The 18032-nt window shown below is 39.4% G+C and overlaps 1 protein-coding gene across 3 annotated transcripts in view; it reads left to right on the plus strand.

The window, feature by feature from the left end:
• The first annotated feature begins 1910 nt into the window (after positions 1-1910).
• The window catches only part of CHIC2 (cysteine rich hydrophobic domain 2), a 65880-nt gene continuing 49758 nt past the window's right edge, over positions 1911-18032 (plus strand). For 2 of the 3 annotated variants that reach the window (XR_010322099.1, XM_003415882.4), the window contains exon 1: positions 1918-2381. Coding sequence is in view for 2 of the 3 variants with exons in the window: in XM_003415882.4 (XP_003415930.2) it covers positions 2263-2381 (119 nt within the window). In the remaining variant the exon portion in view is untranslated. Of the gene's footprint in view, positions 2382-18032 lie in introns of all 3 variants that reach the window. The other variant, XM_064285793.1, reaches the window with a different exon arrangement.

The raw sequence follows: 18032 nt of genomic DNA on the forward strand, positions 1-18032 counted from the left end.
CTCTTCACTGTGGGGGAAGGTCCTCATCAATCTTCCCCTGGGTCTAGGAGGTCCTCAGCGCATAGGCCCCGGGTCCAAAGGACTCGCTTCGCTCGCGGCTCTTCTTTCTTGGTGGTGGTAGGTCCCCCCTTCTCTGCTCAGTTCTCTCACCTTCTATCTCTTGTAAAATAAAAGGTGATGGAGGCTACACCCCAGTGAAACTACCATTACATCAGATCAGGGCTGTGACTTGAGTAAGGGTGTTGCATCCCACCCTAATCCTCTTTAACATCATCTAATCTTGCCTCATGAACCACAGGCAGAGATTAGGATTTACAACACATAGGACAATTACTTTAGGTCACAAAACACACAATACTGAGAATCATGGCCTAGGCAAGTTGACACACATTTTGGGGGGACACAATTCAATCCATGACGTGTAGGTACTATTATTATCCTCATTTTACACAAGAGGAAGAGAGAGGTTAAATGACTTGCTCAGGGTCACATAGTAAGAGGCAGAGCTGAAATGCAAAGCCAAGCAGTCAGGTCCAGAGCGTAATGCGTTAACCACCAGACTAAGCTGCCTCCTGTGTGCACCATTAACACCATCTGTATACTTCTCTAGGAGTCAGAATCAAGTAGACTACAAAGGGTATACTTGACTAGGAACACTTGGTAGAGAATTATAACTGCTTGCCTTAAAGGTAAATAAACTCCTGGAAGGCTGGGACTGTACCTCCTTCATACACATGCTCACACACTTGCACATTGCCTGCCAATTAGCTGGAGCTCTGTAAAATTTGCTGAATGAATAAATGCATTTTGGGGAGGGATACAAGTCTGGTACACCTGCTGTGTTTTTCCTTCTTTTCTTGGCTGACTGCTTATTTCCTTCAACCATTCCCAAGAGGAGATTGTCATTTCTCACTGTTCTCGTTGCTCTCCTTTGCACAATCTCCTCTTCAACAAATGGTGCATCTTAAGTGAACTACCTTGATGTGAACCCGGGTGGGGTGGGACTCTTCCTTCCTCCCCTCACAGTATGTTCTCACTATCCAGGACTCTGTCCTCAGGAGTCCACTCCTGCCCCTGCAGTATTTGTTTGCCTGGGCAAGTTCTTGGCTCTGAGATCAAGTACCCGAGATGACCCTAACGCCTTGACCAGAGGTCTAGGCAGGTAAACGGAAATCAATCTTTTTTATTTTTGCGGAGGACGGGGCGGGGGTGGAGGGAGTTGAAAGGAATTCTTTAAGCTTTTAAAGAAAGAAAACTGATTATGGGGAGGGGGGGAGAGTTGGGGCAGGAAACTGCATCTTCGAATCTAGAACCCAGAGAATTATTATCCATTTCATTTCCTGGCGCTACTACGGTGATCTTTCTTGAAAGAAGATTTCGGGACTTGGCCTCATAAGTTGGACTGTATTTAAGGGGATAATAGGGCAAGATATATGAATTTGGAGATGTGTTGGAAAATCTTGTAGTAAAGTGGACAAAAATGTTTGCACTGTGTCTGTTTGGCTCCTCAAATTGGGAAAATACAGACCCCGGTTCACAGTCCGAAAAGTCTGATGAAAAGAGAGATTAGATTATTAGATAAACTGGCTATCATATGCGGGATAAATTTTCCAATTCCAACCAGGGCTTTATTCTTCGTTGTTTGTTTTGGTTAGAGACTACTTTGGGGAACTGTACGCTCCACTGGACGCTCCGCACTGTGCTGGGTAACAGGTCATCGCTGCCATTCCCCAGAGCCGCCCCTTTCCCGGGGCAGGAGGGCGGGGCCGCGCTGGCGGGAGCGCGCGCCCGAGGCGGAGTCTGCGGTGGGAGTGGAGGAAGGAAGGCGGCCTGGGAGCGCGCGAGGCTGCCAAGTGCGCGCGCCCGCCCGCCCGCTCTTGCGCCCACGCGCTTGCCCGCACTCCCGGGAAGTCTCGCGATGTCGTAGCCGGCTGCTCCCGCTGCGGGTGGCTCGGGCTGTTGCTGTGGTTGCCTGAGTTGCTGCTGCTGCTGTTGCGGCAGCGGTGGTGTTGGTGGAGGTGTCGGCCCCGGGGCGGGCGGATGTTGACATTGTTGGTGTTGTTATTGCTGATGGTAATGGCGGCGGCGACGGCCGGGACCCCATCTCCTCTGTAGCCGGAGCCGAGAGACAGCCTAGAGCGAACTCCGCGGCCTCCGAGCCGGCGGCAGCAACTCCCCTCAGCCTCCGCCGCCTCGCCAGCCCGGACCCCCGCCCCAGCTCCTGAGTCAGGCCCCTTTGGGCAGGGGTCGCGGAGGCTCGGGATGGCGGATTTCGACGAGATCTATGAGGAGGAGGAGGACGAGGAGCGGGCCCTGGAGGAGCAGCTGCTCAAGTACTCTCCGGACCCGGTGGTGGTCCGCGGCTCCGGTCACGTCACCGTGTAAGGCCCGGAGGAGGGTGAGGGCGAGGACGGGAGGTGCCGGCCATGGGTGGGCCCCACTTACACCTCGGGAGCCCCTTTCCCCCTCGGTGTCCGCTTCTGTCGGGGGCCTTCGGCAAGAGAAGGCGACCAGGAAGTGAGAACTTGCTTTATTTTCATTTGCTTGGGTTTCCCAAGTAGGGACAGACACTGCCCTTCCTCGCCCCACACACCCCTTTTAGCAGGCCCCACAGGCCTGGGCAATGTGACGGATCCCAGTAGCGAAGGTTTTTCTTTCGGAATCTGCTCTGCGGGCTACCTGCAGCTTTGGGGTGAAGTACACGTATTTTCGAGGTGCCCCTCCCTTGTTTTCTCATCCAGTTACCCTGCGGGTCTCTCCTTCTCTGCCTTTGAGACTAGTGACATATGTTCCGGAGGCCAGATCTGGGCCATGGAAACTGCAGTGACCATCAGGATGGAGGTTCACTCTCGTTTGTGTTTTTCACACATACGCCAGGTCTTCCCAGTTTCTTTCAGAGTTAGTTTCTGCGGAACTAATGGCAAGTTCCTGTAATTGTTTATGATACAATATATAACGAATGTATAATTAAAATGTGCAGAAAGATTTACCGTTTACAACTAATTTTTTAAAAATCTACATGATAGACACACTCTGTTCAGGTTACTGAGGATTCGCAGTAATCTAAGTCCCTTCTTGGGCCGTGAACCCTAGCATGGCTTCTTCATTTGATAAGGTTTTTTGTAAATCTGGCTAGCAACATTGTAAAAGTCCAATATTATTCAAACAATAGGGAATGAAAGCTTTCTGAAGAGTCATGACTAATAAAGGAATGTGAAGACTTGAACCAAATAATGAGCTGTCCGGAAGCAGGAAGTTTTGTATGTTTCTGTGAGAAGTCCAGAGTTTTGTACAACTTGAAGTATTTATACGTTGTCATTTTAGGCCTTTTGTTTGGATCATAGATCAAACTTTCATATATGCTTTACCTTTTTAGTAAAATAGAAGGACCAGCAAGTCTGAGACTATCTGGAGCAGTTTCATTATATTTTTGGTATAGGATGAGTGGCATGTGCTGTGAATAACTTAGTGAAACAACAGAAAGACTTTCATGTAAGATTTTCAGCAAAATCCTTGCATTTTTCAGTGTACAATATGACTAGTCATATTGTTGTTTGGGTATGCTTATGTAATGCTTTGGTTTGTTTAACACCTGTTAGTTTATATTCAGGTGATTTACCAGGGTAAAACACTGTGTAACTGCTGTCACAGTACCATAAGACAATGGAATTTATCACCACAATAACAGTTACTGTTTTAACTCTCATTACCAGTTGCAGTTAATACATATAACCAAATCTGGATATTAAGCCTTTTGTTAACATACATAGCAGAACTTTTTTAGTCTCATAACCTGACATTTAATTTTTAGTTCAACTCTTAAGGTCTTTTTACATTATTTTAAACCTGAGGAGTAAATGAGTGCTTAAAGAAGGGATTTTTCAGACTTTTTCATGTTGTCTACTCTTCCCCTTGTTCTTATACATTCCTCGTGTCAAAGAAAATCTGGTGACATTTTGTTATTTAAGAAGGTGGAGCTATAGTTGTACTGGAAACCTGGCGGTGCACTGGTTAAGAGCTAGGCTGCTAACCAAAAGATTGGCAGTTTGAATCTACCAGCCACTCCTTGGAAACCCTATGGGGCAGTTCTACTCTGTCCTCTTGGGTCGCTATGAGTCGGAATTGACTCGATGGCACCCAACAACATCAACATAGTTGTACTCTTTCCTTTGTTAAAGGTAAAGAAAAGCTAAACACTTTGGGTGCCTAAATGGAAAATATAATGACTGAAGTGCTCAGAACCAAATAGGTGATCAGTAAATCGGATTGTACAGGCAGTCCCCAACTTAAAACAGGGTTCTGTTCTGACGACTTTGTCATAAGTCATTTCTGATGTAAGTCAAATCTCTCTCTCTCTTTTTTAGTTTTCATTATTGTTGTCTTTTATTCCAAAAACCAAAGACCAAACCCAGTGCCATCAAGTCGATTCCGACTCATAGCGACCCTATAGGACAGAGTAGAACTGCCCCATAAAGTTTCCAAGGAGCGCCTGGCGGATTTGAACTGCTGACCCTTGGGTTAGCAGCTGTAGCACTTAACCACTGTGCCACCAGGGTTTCCCTACCTTTTATTAGCAGTATGTTTATAAATGAGGACCCCTTGTGGCACAGTAGTTAAGCACTGGGCTTCAACGGTTCAAACTTACCAGCTGCCCTGCAGGATAAAGATGTGGTGATCTGCTCCTGTAAAGACATTAGCCTCAGAAACCCTATGGGGCAGTTCTACCCTGTCCTGTGGGGTCACTGAGTTGGAATCTACTCGACGTCAGTGGGTTTGGTTTATCTTTATAAATCTAATCTTTGAACACCTGCAAATGAAAATTTAAGAATGATAATATTAGCAGTTATGTGCTGCAATATTGTATGTAGTACATGCTACGAAGAATAAGATGTACCAAAAACAAAACAAAACAAAAAAGCCCCAGACAGTCTGTAAGTGCAGTTTGTCGAAACTCAAATATGTTGTAAGTCCTGCCTGTGTGCAACCCAAGCCAAGTGAAGGCCAAATAGCTGAGAGAGGGGCCTAGCGTTGCTATTTGGGAAAAAAAAATTCCCACAGATGATTCTAACATGAGCAAGGGTCGAAAACCATTCCATGGTATAAGGAGGAAATATATGTCACCAGTAAGAGTATGCCTTTCTACATTGGAAATTAATGTTTTTGTGATCCACCTCAACCACTTCCCTCTCCTAGTTACCTTGGTTTTATGCTCTGGATTCAAATATAACCTCTCCCATTTCTTGGGTAAATTATTTAGTCTGTGCATTTTCATTTAAAATAGGGATAGTTACAGTCCCTAATTTTTAAGATTATTAATGTTTAAATGAGACAGTCCATGCAAAGAATTCATCACAGTATGTGGGGTCGTGCTCAATAAATGTTACAACAACAACAACAAAAAACCCAGTTGCCATTGAGTTCATTTTGACTCATAGCAACCCCATGTGTGTCAGAGTAGGACTGCGTTCTGTAGGGTTTTCAATGACTGGTTTTTTGGATGTCTTTGTTAATTATTATCCTCCTTAGATACAGATTTTTTTCTTTGAGAAATGTAGGTGTAAATCACAATAGTAAGAAATCAGGACTGACATTTTCAAACACACCATAGATTCACTTTAGCTTATTTTTCCATTTCTAAATAACTTGTTTGAGCTTAAATTATGTGTGTTGATAATACTTAACAAGGATCTTAACTGCATTGAAGACTTAAGCTTTTTTAAGGGGTGAGTAGCATGAATATAGTATACTTGTTGCTGTCGAGTCAATTCCGACTCATAGCGACCCTATAGGACAGAGTAGAACTGCCCCATTGTGTTTCCAAGGAGTGCCTGGTGGATTCGAACTGCCCACCTTTTGGTTAGCAGCCAAAGACTTAACCACTGCACCACCAGGACCCTGTGGATGTAGTATAGTAATAGTATTATAAGCCTTTTCTTAACATGGCTCTGTCATGCATAATTCGTAAGTGTTCTGTGCCAGTGGGTAGCCCATTTAGCACCTATAAAGATTTTTGAAATTGGTGCTTATGTGTTACTGTAATTGTTAAACACTTTCAGTTTTTCTTGCCTTTAAATATAAATGGGAAGAACTATTAAGACAATTACAGTAAGACTGGCTAAGTTTATCACTGCCCCGCCTTCCCTTCCTCCTTTCCTCAGAGCAATCGTTCCTCACCACTTTGAATGAAAATAAACTATAGTGTATTAATATAGTGTAAAAAATAAACTGAATGTTCTACAATCCTGAGCTGTCTGGAAAGGATATAGATCCTTCTGTATGTGTTTTTCATAGATTTCATTTTTAGTGGGTTTTTGCAGTTGAGTATCTCTACTCTCTTTCTGTTTTAATATATCCTACTAGAGTACTGCTTCATTTTAGACTTCGTGTTCTCATATGACATGATTGGCATGTGATTGTGGTGATGTGAGAATGTGAAGTACCTTCTGTTTTCTACTACAGGTCTGGATTTTTGGGACATAAGGCTGTAAAATGCTAGTCTGCCTAAACAAAGCCCAATGTGGTTTTTAATACAAATATTTTCTTATTGACCCTCAAATGGAGCCCTGGCGGTGCAGCGACTGCTAACCAGAAGTTCGGCAGTTCGAATCCACCAGCTGCTCCTGAGAAACCCAATGGGGCAGTTCTACTTTGTGTTATAGGGTTGACGATTGATGGCAACAGGGTTTTTTTTTTTTAACTTGGACCCACAAATCAGACATATATTTTACACTTTGATCATGATCAGTAGTCTTTCTTGATAACCTCTGGATGAGTATAATATTTTTCTTCATTTTTAGATTTGGGTGCAGCAATAAAGAAGGCAACAGCTCACACAGAAAACTTACACAAAAACATATTTTGGGGAAAAGTGATATTGAAAGGAAAGAAATGATAACTTATATTGTTATGGCATAGTATGTATGTATACATGACTTAAAAGACGAGTTCATGATTCAAGTAAAAGTACATTTCCTGTTTTGGTGGAGACTGACTATATGACATAGTTTTCAAAGTGACTTTATATTATGTAACAAAGATGAGAAAAAAAGTGACTTATTAGGAAGTATTTACCAGATCTTAAAATTATAGACTTCTTTACCCCTCAGAATAAATTTGAGCAAAATATATTGATCATCTGTTGAAGATTTTCATATTTCACAGCGATAACTCAAAGGGATGTGTTAATTCAAAAAATTAGAATTTAGAAGTGGTTTTAGGCCATTATTTCCTAGTTAATTTATCACTAAAACTGATATTTGTTTCTTTCTCATTTTAGGCCTTCCTATATTAGAATCAAATGAGCACTTGCCTAGAGCATGTACAGCCTTTGACTTCTAATATAAGCCCTGTCACAGAGCCAAGTTACTTTGCTGAGTTTTGTTTCTAATATTATTCTCTTCTAATTTCACTAAATTATGGGTGTCTTTGTGTACTTTTTCCTGAGGTACAGTCTTCTTATATTTCCACAAATAGTTCTTTATCCTTCAGCACCAGTTTTTATCAATTGCTGTTATTGCTTGTCTTCATCTTAAGTGTGCGGTGAAAAACAAAAAAGAAAATTAGAAGTGTGAATTGAAATGGAAAAGTTTGGAAACTATTTTGGGGTACAACATGATGTTTGCGTAGGAAGTATCACAAGAACACCTCAGTGTTTGACGTTCCAAATGGTAGAGTTAATAAAAAATTGTCTTGAAATGCATCAGTTTCTCAAGATTGCTGCTAGATGCTGTGGTTACAAGAGACCCAAACGTGAAATCACTTCAGTTAAACGTTTTTTCTTTAAACTTCATGACTCCCACCTAGTTTTCTCCACTCAGCATGATAATATAAGGCATATTGCATTTTTAAAGATTAAACTTTTGAGATTCTTGAAGACCTTATTGATTTTTCTCCACAAGACTGTAAACTCCTTGAGTGCAGGGACTGTGCATATTGGTCTTTATTTCTTCACTACTTAATATAGTGTCTGGAATATTATAGATTCTGTGGTATTCTTTAAATGAGTGAAGTGATTGCATACATCTTTGGATCTTGCCAGAATTGCCAAAGGAATCACCTTTTTTTTTCCCTTTCTGCATCTCCTAATAAAGGAGAACTGTTTTAAAATAGAACTCTTACAAAATCACATTCACAAGATGTGGCTCTTTTTTTCTTTTTAAACAAAATTTGGTAACTGTGAGGAGATTATCAAATTAAGATATATTTTTCCTCAGAAACTTTTCTGATTCCTTATCATTTGAAAGAAAATTAATTTGATTTAGAATATAGTACTGAACATATCTTTGGTAATATGAAAAAATGCTAAACATTTTAATTGGAGCAACTTTTTGAGTAAACTTCCTTGGAAAAAATGAGACATATAGTAGTGAACTAAGTTTCAAAGTTTTAGCGTACTTGAATTTGAAAATTCACCTGGTGTTTCAGTCCAAGAAATTCAATCTTGGTTTCCTGCATACCAAGAGATGTGAAACTGACTAGTTCTAAAAATTTTATGTGACTAGCTAAACAGAGTACAGAGGCTAAGTGGTGAAATGTAAATTATATTTAATTGTTTACAATGGCAAATAGTTCATCGAATACTATTATTATCCTAGATAATAAATAATATTACTCAAAAAAAAAAAAACCTTTTAATATGAGATCTGCTCTTGAATTTCAACGTGTGTTTATATTCCTAATGGGCTAAAAGACTCAGAACATTAGACTAGCTACCTACTCAGAAGGGAATCTTTTAAGTCTCTGTAGTATGTATGGAAACCCTGGTGGCATAGTGGTTAAGAGCTGTGGCTGCTAACCAAAAGGTTGCAGTTTGAATCCACCAGGCGCTCCTTGGAAACCCTATGGGGTAGTTCTGCTCTGCCCTATAGGGTCGCTCTGAGTCAGAATTGACTTGATGGCAATGGGTTTGGTTTTTTTGGTTTTATAGTATGTATATCTGGTTTAGCTTTCTAAGATTTCATTCTCAATAAAATTAAGCTTTAAATATAACGTTGCAACAGATGCTCTCAAGTTTCCTTACTAGTATCTCCTGTGCAGGATTTTTTGGTGACTCTTCACATTTTGTTTCAGAACCCATTTATAAAATCAGATCCTCTGCCAGTACGTCCATGTGCATGCAGCCTAGCTTGATCTCAGGGTGAGATTTCCTAAACTTGCCTGATTATCAGAATCATCAAGGGCACTTGATGAAAATACAGACTTTAGGTTCTTACCCTAGACATCCCCAGCCAGAATCTTTAGGGAAAGGGTCTAGGAGTTTTATTTTTAGTAAGAGGTTAAGTGACACATTTGGAAAGTAATGGATGCTATTATAGACAGACTGATTTTGAAGTCCAGCAGATTGGTTTCAATTCTCAGAAACTTCCTAACTGTAATCATAGGCAAATTAATCTAAGTTTCAGTTTTCTGATCTGTAAAAGGAGATAGTATTTACCTCACAGCCTAGGTGTGAGAGTCAGAAATAACTTATGTAATGACTTGGAACTGAAAGATTGGAGGTTCAAGTACACCCAGGGGTACATTGGAAGACAGGACTGGTGATCTACTTCTGAAGAATCAGCCATCGAAAACCCTATGAAGCACAGTTCTACTTTGACACACATGGGGTTGCCATAAGTTGGAATTGACTTGGTAGCAGTCAGGTTATAGTGGAGGAAGCATAATAGGCATTCAATGAATTACTGCATCTCACATATTTTGATATTTCTGCATGTACATTTTTTGTTAATATTTATCATTTTGTTGTAAATTAATCTAAAATGTGATATATGCTTTCCTGCTTTAAAACAAGATCCTGAACATAATTCAGATTTATCTGGTTAACTAAATCTAAAAAAAAAAACTAACCCTGTTGCCATCAAATCACTTTTGACTCGTAGCAATCTCAAAGTAGAACTTCCCCATAGGGCTTTGAAGGCTGTAATCTTTACATGAGGAGACTGCCACATCTTTCTTCCTCTGAGAGGCTGACCTTTCAGTTAGCAGCCGAGTGATTAACCACTGCACCACCAAGACTCCTTTCTGATTGACTAAAGGAGTTATTTCATCAAAAGTAGGTATCGTCATGTTGGTACACAGTGATGTACTTAGGGATTGTTGAGGTATGTTGGGGTTTAAGGGCCTTCTCTAAATGGCACTTTCTTTTGAATTTTGTATGTGTGGACTGTTGCTTTCTGTTGGAAGTGAAAGAATCTTGGATGTGAAATAACCACCATTACTAGAACTATGTATGAAGTAAAAGAAGTTGGTTCTGAGTGCTGGATTTAGATGCCTGAATTTTAGGACTTGAGTTTTTTTCTTTCTTTTTTTAATTGTGGTAAAACACATGTAGCATTTGTCGTTTTAATCATTTATTGGGTTTTAAGGTATTTATTTTGTTTGCTCAGATTATTTTTTGGCTTAATTCTTGATTATCAGCTATTTTATTGAGATTTCCTGATAAATAATTTAAAAATATTTATTAAATTCCCATTGTATTATGCCAGGTATTTTGTGAGGCTCTGGGTATACAGTTGTGAATGAAACACACATAATTCTTGGCCTCATGGAGACCACAGCTAATAGACAAATTGTATGTGAGAAAATCACTATGAAGGAGACTAATAGGGTATTGTGAATGAAAATAATGTAATGAGTAAGAAACTCTGAGAAGGTAACATTTAGGAATGATGAGAGAGTCCTGGTGAAGAGCATTCCATGTCTGGAGAACAGCAAGTGCCAAGACTCTAAGCCAGAATGAACTTGGTTTGTCTGAGGAACGGAAAGGATACTTGGATATTATGGCTAGAGTGTAGTGAATAAAGGGGATATAGTGCTTTGAAATGAGGCTGGAGAGTTCAGTACGAGCCAGAAAGGACAGTAGAGTGATTAGAGTAAAAATGGGGAGAGTGATTAGGAGGCTGTTGTAGCAGTCTAGATGAGACATGATAGTAGCCTGGGCTAGGGTGCTGCTCTTTAGAAAAAGGAGGTATTACAGTTCCGGCTATAGGCCAACACATTTTATGAATTTCCTATGAGGTATGGAAAAATAGCAATGGCTACTTTGTCATCTAACCCCTGAATTTGTTTTCTTTCTTTTTTTGCGGGGGGGGGGGTGCTTTGTGAAGGGTGGGGTCAGAGAACTGTGGCTGAGGACTATCTTGATGACATACCTGCCCTTCCTGTTCTGCTGCCAAGGGGCGGCTAGGATGCCAAGACAACAGCCTGGCCAGAAGTGCAGAGGGGATTTCTCACAAGATCACAGATTTTGAAATGAGCACCTTCCAGTCTATAATTAAAAAATGTGTGATGTTTGACAATAATCTGTTCATTAGATTTGAGGAAAGATAGAAGAATTAATGCCTTTGACTTATGGTGTTGGTGAAAATACTGAATATACCATGGACTACCAGAAGAATGAATATGTCTGTCTTGGAAGAAGTACAGCCAGAGTGCTGCTTAGAAGCAAGGATGGTGAGACTTTGTCTCACGTACTTTGGACATGTTATTAGGAGTGACAGTCCCTGGAGAAGGACATTATGCTTAGTAAAGTAGGTCAGCAGTAAAGAGGAAGACCCTCAATGAGATGGATTGACCAAGTGGCTGCAACAATGGACTCAAACATAGCAACCATTGTGAGGATGGTACAAGACCGGGCAGTGTTTTGTACTGCTGTACATAGGGTCGCTGTGAGTTGGAACTGACTTAAGGACATCTAACAACAACAGCAACAGTGCTTTTTATATCTTATCCTTAAAGCTGAATTGGATCCACAGGAGCTGAAAATTTCTCACAAGGGCCCTGAAAAATATAATTATTTTCCCTTTAAGCCCATGAGTCGGAATCGACTCCATGACAGCAGGATATAGTAAATGAAGTTCACTTATGGTAGAGTTGGTTGGGCTCTGACGGTAACCTACCTTTGTTTTTTTGATTGATAAAGGTAAGCGCATATATAATGAGCTTCCTGCCAGAGCTCCTTGTTTTATTCTCTGTCATCTTGCATTGTAGTTATATTGCACTGTAGTTATATTGGTTAGTCTAGTAAAGGAGTTCCTGTGGAGTCAACCTTCTTCCTCTGTCCTTGGTTAACTATTTGATTGTACTGTTGAAATTGATATTTTTTGGTGGTATATCAACCATATACTATCTCTTAAACCAAAAACCAGTTACTGTCAAGTCAGTTCCGACTCATGGCAACCCATGTGTGCCAGTGTAGAACTGTGCCTCACAGGGTTTTCAGAAGTAGATCACCAGGACTTTATTCTGAGGTGCCTCTGGGTAGACTCGAACCACCAACTTTTGGTTAGCAGCTAAGTGTTTAACTTTTAATGCCACTCAGGGACTAGTATTATCTTTTAAATGAACATAACTTAATTATCATCATTGTTTTTGCTCATAAGATTCATTTAAGTATGAAGAATATTCTAAACTATGTATAAATTAGATATACAAAGATCTTTTTCCAAGAATGGTAGAGATAATTTAAAGTAGTTGAGTGGGATCAGTTGAATCCCTATATCATCAGAAGTTAATACCATGAATTTTAATAAGCATACATTTATGGAACTTTCACTGTTTAACAACATACGTAATAGTCTGTTAAGAATTGAAAATATCTTAAGAATTGGAAATTAGTAAAATGCTGATGCTGGAATACTATAGGCCTGTGGATAGTGATGAGTTTTATGAATACAGTACATTCAATACATGATTTAAGTAAGTCGTTGATTTCACTAGTTTCATGAATGAGATTGTACTTTCACTGAGCCAGATGAACCCGAACACTGTTCAGAATTTGGTTACAAAGTTAAATTTTTTAGACTTAGTTCTGAGAGTCATATATGTGTTTCCAGCTCCTAGAGGTCTCTATCTTCTGGGTAAACATAGTACACTTTCAGTTCTATCTTTCCTCTTAAATTAGGCCACATTAATATTCAAACATATATTGAGGCAACCAGAAAAATTTAAAGCATGATTTATGTGCATCAAAACCTGTTAATTTCTTCCATAGTTATGACTTTATCTCCAAAAATAGCTAAAAATCTGATTCCATTGAGCTCAGCATTCAGCATTAGGAAATAAGTGCTGTCTTCACTTGCCTTCTGCATAACCCCTGTGTTCAGCTTGAGTCTGCAATTTCTAGTTAACGTGTTCATAGGTCTTGTCACATCGTAGGAAGATTCAGTTCTGTCAGTCTGTCAGTTTGGACAGGTTGAGTGTCTGAGAATCCAAAATGTCCAAAACTGAATTCATAACCGTAACACCTCCATATCAGCTTCAACTGCAGCCTTCCCATTTTCAGTTGATGGCAGATCCGTTGTCCTAGACCAAAAAATCTTTGAGATATCCTTGATGCCACACTTTCTCTTTTACTACATCTAAGCTGTCAAGAAATCCATTTATTCTGTCTTCAAAATATATTTAGAATCTGACCACTTTTTACCACCTCCAACTGCTGGTATGAGTCGCCATCGTCTCCCTCCTAACTTACCTTAGGACTTCTCTTCTCCTTGCTTCCACCTTTGCCTCTCCCCCTTTACAGTCTTCTTGGTGCATCTGCCATAATGATTCTTCTCAAACATAAGTCTGTTCATCTCTCTTTTCTGTATAAAATCCTCCAAAGGCTCCCCATCTCCTTAAAGTTCTTTTAATGACCTACAAGACCCTACATGATCTGCACCTTTGTTACTTCTCTTCTTTCCTACTGTCTTCCACTTGCTTACCCTACTCTAGTCACATTGGTCTCCTTTCTATTCCTTGAACACTCCAGGCACTCCTGATTTAAAGCTTTTGTGCTGGCTAGTTCCTATTTCTGGAATATTCCTCTAGATACTCTAATGGCAAACTCTTTCACCTTCTTCAAATCTTTCTCAGTTATCTTCTTAATGAGGCCTATGTTCTTCCCTGTTAAAAATTACAACTCATCTACCTTCCCCTTATACTGCTCTTTCTTTTCTTTTTTCATAGTGTTTCCTCTGTCAGAATTTGAGATGAGGTAGACTTGTTAAAGAGTACAAACGTCTGACAACCTTTTATTGTAAAGGGGAAAACTCTCGGTGACCTTTGACGATAAAGTTTTAAAAACTTTCTCCCTATTTTTTATCTGTTGTCCTATCTGTAGAAAGTGAACCCAGAAAACTTTGCTGATTAGATTTTGAATTTTTTTTTTCCTTGAAAACTTTGGTGGACAGCATTTGACCTTTGGGTGTTGCCTTACCTGAGACAAAACCAGAGGGAGATTTGCTTTCCTAACAGAATATACTTAGTTGATATCTGAATTAGGATTAGAATTCAGGCATTCTGTCTCTCTCTTTTTTTTTTTTATTGTGTTGGGTTTCTGTCTTTACCACGGCAACTTTTTTGTACTTTTCAACCTTTGTCTTATCTGTTTGGATTCCTGGCCTAATGCTTGCCAGTACTAGTTAAAAACCCTTTATTATTGGCTGGCTTTCCTGAATCCAGTACTTCTCTTGGGCACCCTGTTTTTTCCATTCCAACTCCGAACTTGGAGAGATTGGCAAAAAGTTGAAAAGTCTTTGATAGTTAACATTAGCCAATTTGATAATTGTTTATTTGCTTTGCTAAGTGTATCCTCCTTGAAGAGAATACTTGTGAAGTCATTGAGATCTGGATATTTTCTTATTCAAGTTATCTATAGTGGATATTTAAGTGATAACACTGCTCACTTTATTAGAGGATGATAACCATTATAAAAACACAGCAGACATTTACACTGTTTTGTAATAATGAAAGTAGCTAAGACTTATGTAGGGTTTGTATGGTTATATATGCCATGCACTGTTGTTGCTTATATATGTCAGTTCATTTAATGAATTAGGCACTCTTATCATCCCTATTTTAAATCTAGGGAAACTGAGGCTCAGAAAAGGTAACTCGCTTCCTCAAAGTGACACATCTAGAAAATGGCAGTGTCAGGATTTCACTCCAGGTAATCTGGCTTCAGAGTCCATGTGCTTAAGTGCTCTTTTATTTTGTTGAATCAAAACCACTTATGTGTTCTCTATGGCATTTCGTCCTGTTATATATAAGGTCACCATGAGTCAGAGCTGACTCAATAGCAACTAACAACAGCAGCATAGTATTTTTCAACATAAACATTTATAACGAAATCCTCTATATTTTGGGATTTTAGATACAAATGTGAAAAGCTCAAAAACAGATTTATTTTTCTAGACCTGTATGGAAATTTAATATTTGTTACGTACTAGTCTTAATTTTATGGAGCCATGGAACAGTGGTTAAGAGCTATGGGTGCTAGCTAAAAGGTCAGCAGTTCAAATTCACCAGCTGCTCCTTGGAAATCTGTAGGGCAGTTGTACCCTGTCTTGTAGGGTCACTATGAGTCAGAGTCAACTTGATGGCAGCAGGAACAGGTAGTCTTAATTTTGTAACTTCTTTTTGATGGAAAAAGAAGATATTCTGAAATATTTTCTCACTTTAGAATGTCTAATTCAAGGGAATGGAGTCCCTGGGTAGTGCAAACAGTTAATACACTTGGCTGCTAACAGGAAGGGTAGAGGCTCTGTTCTACCTAGAAGTGCCTCAGAAGAAAGACCTGGTGATCTGTTTCCCAAAAATCGGTCATTGAAAACCTTATGGCACACAGTCCTACTCTGGCACACATGGGGTCACCATGAGTTTGAATCGACTTAATGAATACTGGTACTGATAATTCAAGGGGATAAATATTTTCTATGCTTGCAGAGAAAGCTATTAGAGACATTGTCCTATAGTACACAGAGCCCTGGGTTTGGTTCAGGAAGAGTATGACTCTAGCCGAGATCCCATGCCTTAATTAGCCATGAAACTCAGAGTCAGGTAACTTGGCTCTTGTGTATCAATTTCTTCATTTGTAAAGTGAAATGTTTTTTCTAAATGATTGTTGTGGTCTCTTCTAGCTCTTAAATTCTGAGATTCTGCTGTTGTAGAATTAGAAATTACTTTTTAATTTCTAAATTCTCTATTGTTGTAGTGGGCCACTGTTGATTCTGACTCATAGCAACCCTATAGGACAGAGTAGAACTGCCCCACAGGGCTTATGGGAGGAGATAATCAGATCTTTTTTTACTGCAGAGCAGTTGGTGGGTTCGAACCACAGACCTTTTGGTTAGCAGCCAAACGCTTAGCCTTGCACCACCAGGACACCTCAAATTCTCTAGTATACTTAAAATATACTCTAAATCCATTAGGATTATCTCTAAATCTGTATAGATCAATTATACATCTATTTAAAAAAAAATCTTTCAATCATTTTTTTTGTTTCTTTAGGTTTTAATCCTTTTTTTAATTATTAAGAAAAATGTAAAGATTATTTAAAAAATTGGGAAGTAGAACTTCCTAGTGAAGGAGAAAATAAACCACCTATAATCACTAAGTGGCAAAAGTCATTTAACATTTTGGTATATTCTTATTGTTTTTTCTTAAATAATATTGTGTCTTAGGTAAAAATTTACACAGCAAATTAGCTCCCCCTAACAATTTTTATACAAATTGTTTCATGCCATTGGGTACAATTTTTACAATGTGTCAGCATTCTCCTTGTTGCCATTCTGTTTGTTCTGTTTCCATTGATCTAGCTTCCCTTCTCCTCCTTGCCTTCTCCTCTTTGCTTTTTGGTAACTCTTGACTGTTTGGTGTTAATTGTTTAAGTTAATTGTTTAAGGGAGCACATTACTCAAGGTTGATACTATTTTATAAGCCAATCAATTATTTGGCTGAAAAGTGACCTGCAGAGATAGCTTCAATTCCAAGTTCAAAGGGCATCTTAGGGTGATAGTCTCGGGCCGCCTTCCAGTCTCTGTTGGTCCAGTATGTCTAGTCTTTTTTAGGAATTTGAATTTTGTTCTACATTTTTCTCCCATTCTATCCAGGACCTTCTATTGTGTCCCTGGTCAGAGTGGTAGGTAGTGCTAGCTAGGCACCATCTAGTTCTTCTGGTCTCAGGTTAGAAGAGGCTGTGGTTTGTGTGGGCTATTATTCCTGTGGACTAGTTTCTTTTCTGAGCCCTTGATTTCCTTCATTCACTTTTGCTCCATACGAGCAGAGACCAATAGTTGTGGCTTGGATGGCCACTCAAAAGGTTTTAAGACCCCAGATGCTACTCACCAAACTAGGATGTAGAACATTATCTTTGTGAACTGTGTTATACCAGTCGGCTAAGTTGTCCCCTGAGACTATGGTCCCAAGCCTTTTGACCCAGTAAACCAATCCTGTGAGTTGTTTGGATATGTCTAGGAAGCCTCTGTAGCTGTGTCCCCTATCTAGTTATATATGTGGATATGTATGTAGAACACGCAAATGTACATAAAGATACGCCTGCAGATACCCCTGTACATGTGTGTGGATTTACTCTTACATGCCGTCCTATACACATATATACATCCATATCTACCTGTGTAACCACATATGTTTTTTGCTTGTTTTTACTGGTGTTGCAAAATTTTATATATTATAGCATTTACTGAAATTGTCCCATTTTCTGGCATACTTCTTAGTGTCTTTATTTACCTTGGTCAGGTTGTGCTGACTTCACCCATATCTGGAATTACCTTTCTCATCACCAAAAGTAACAAGTGTCTACTATCTACAAAGTGATTCCCCCTCCTTTTCCTTCCCATCCCTTGTAACCATCAAAGAGCTTTGTGTTCCCTGTGTGTATCTATTCTTGACTCTATAATAGTGGGACTATACAGTACGGGTTTTTTGGTGACTCACTTATGTCCTGCACATTTCATCCATGTTGTAAGATATTTTGCGGACTTGTTACTCTTTATTAAAAAAAAAAAAAAAAAATGGTATAGTATTCCATTGTATGTATGTACAACAGTTTGTTTATTCATTCATTCATTCATTCATTGATGAGCACTTAGTTTGTTTCCACCTTTTTGTTATTGTGACTAATGCTGCAATGAACATAGATGTGCTTATGTCTATTTGTGTCACTGCTGTTGTATCTCTAGGATATATACCTAAGAGTAGGATTGCTGGGTCATAAGGTATTTCTATTTCTAGCTTTTTGAGGAAGCACCTTG

The sequence above is a fragment of the Loxodonta africana genome, chromosome 5 (genome assembly GCF_030014295.1).
Source record: "Loxodonta africana isolate mLoxAfr1 chromosome 5, mLoxAfr1.hap2, whole genome shotgun sequence".
Taxonomy (NCBI): Eukaryota; Metazoa; Chordata; class Mammalia; order Proboscidea; family Elephantidae; genus Loxodonta; species Loxodonta africana.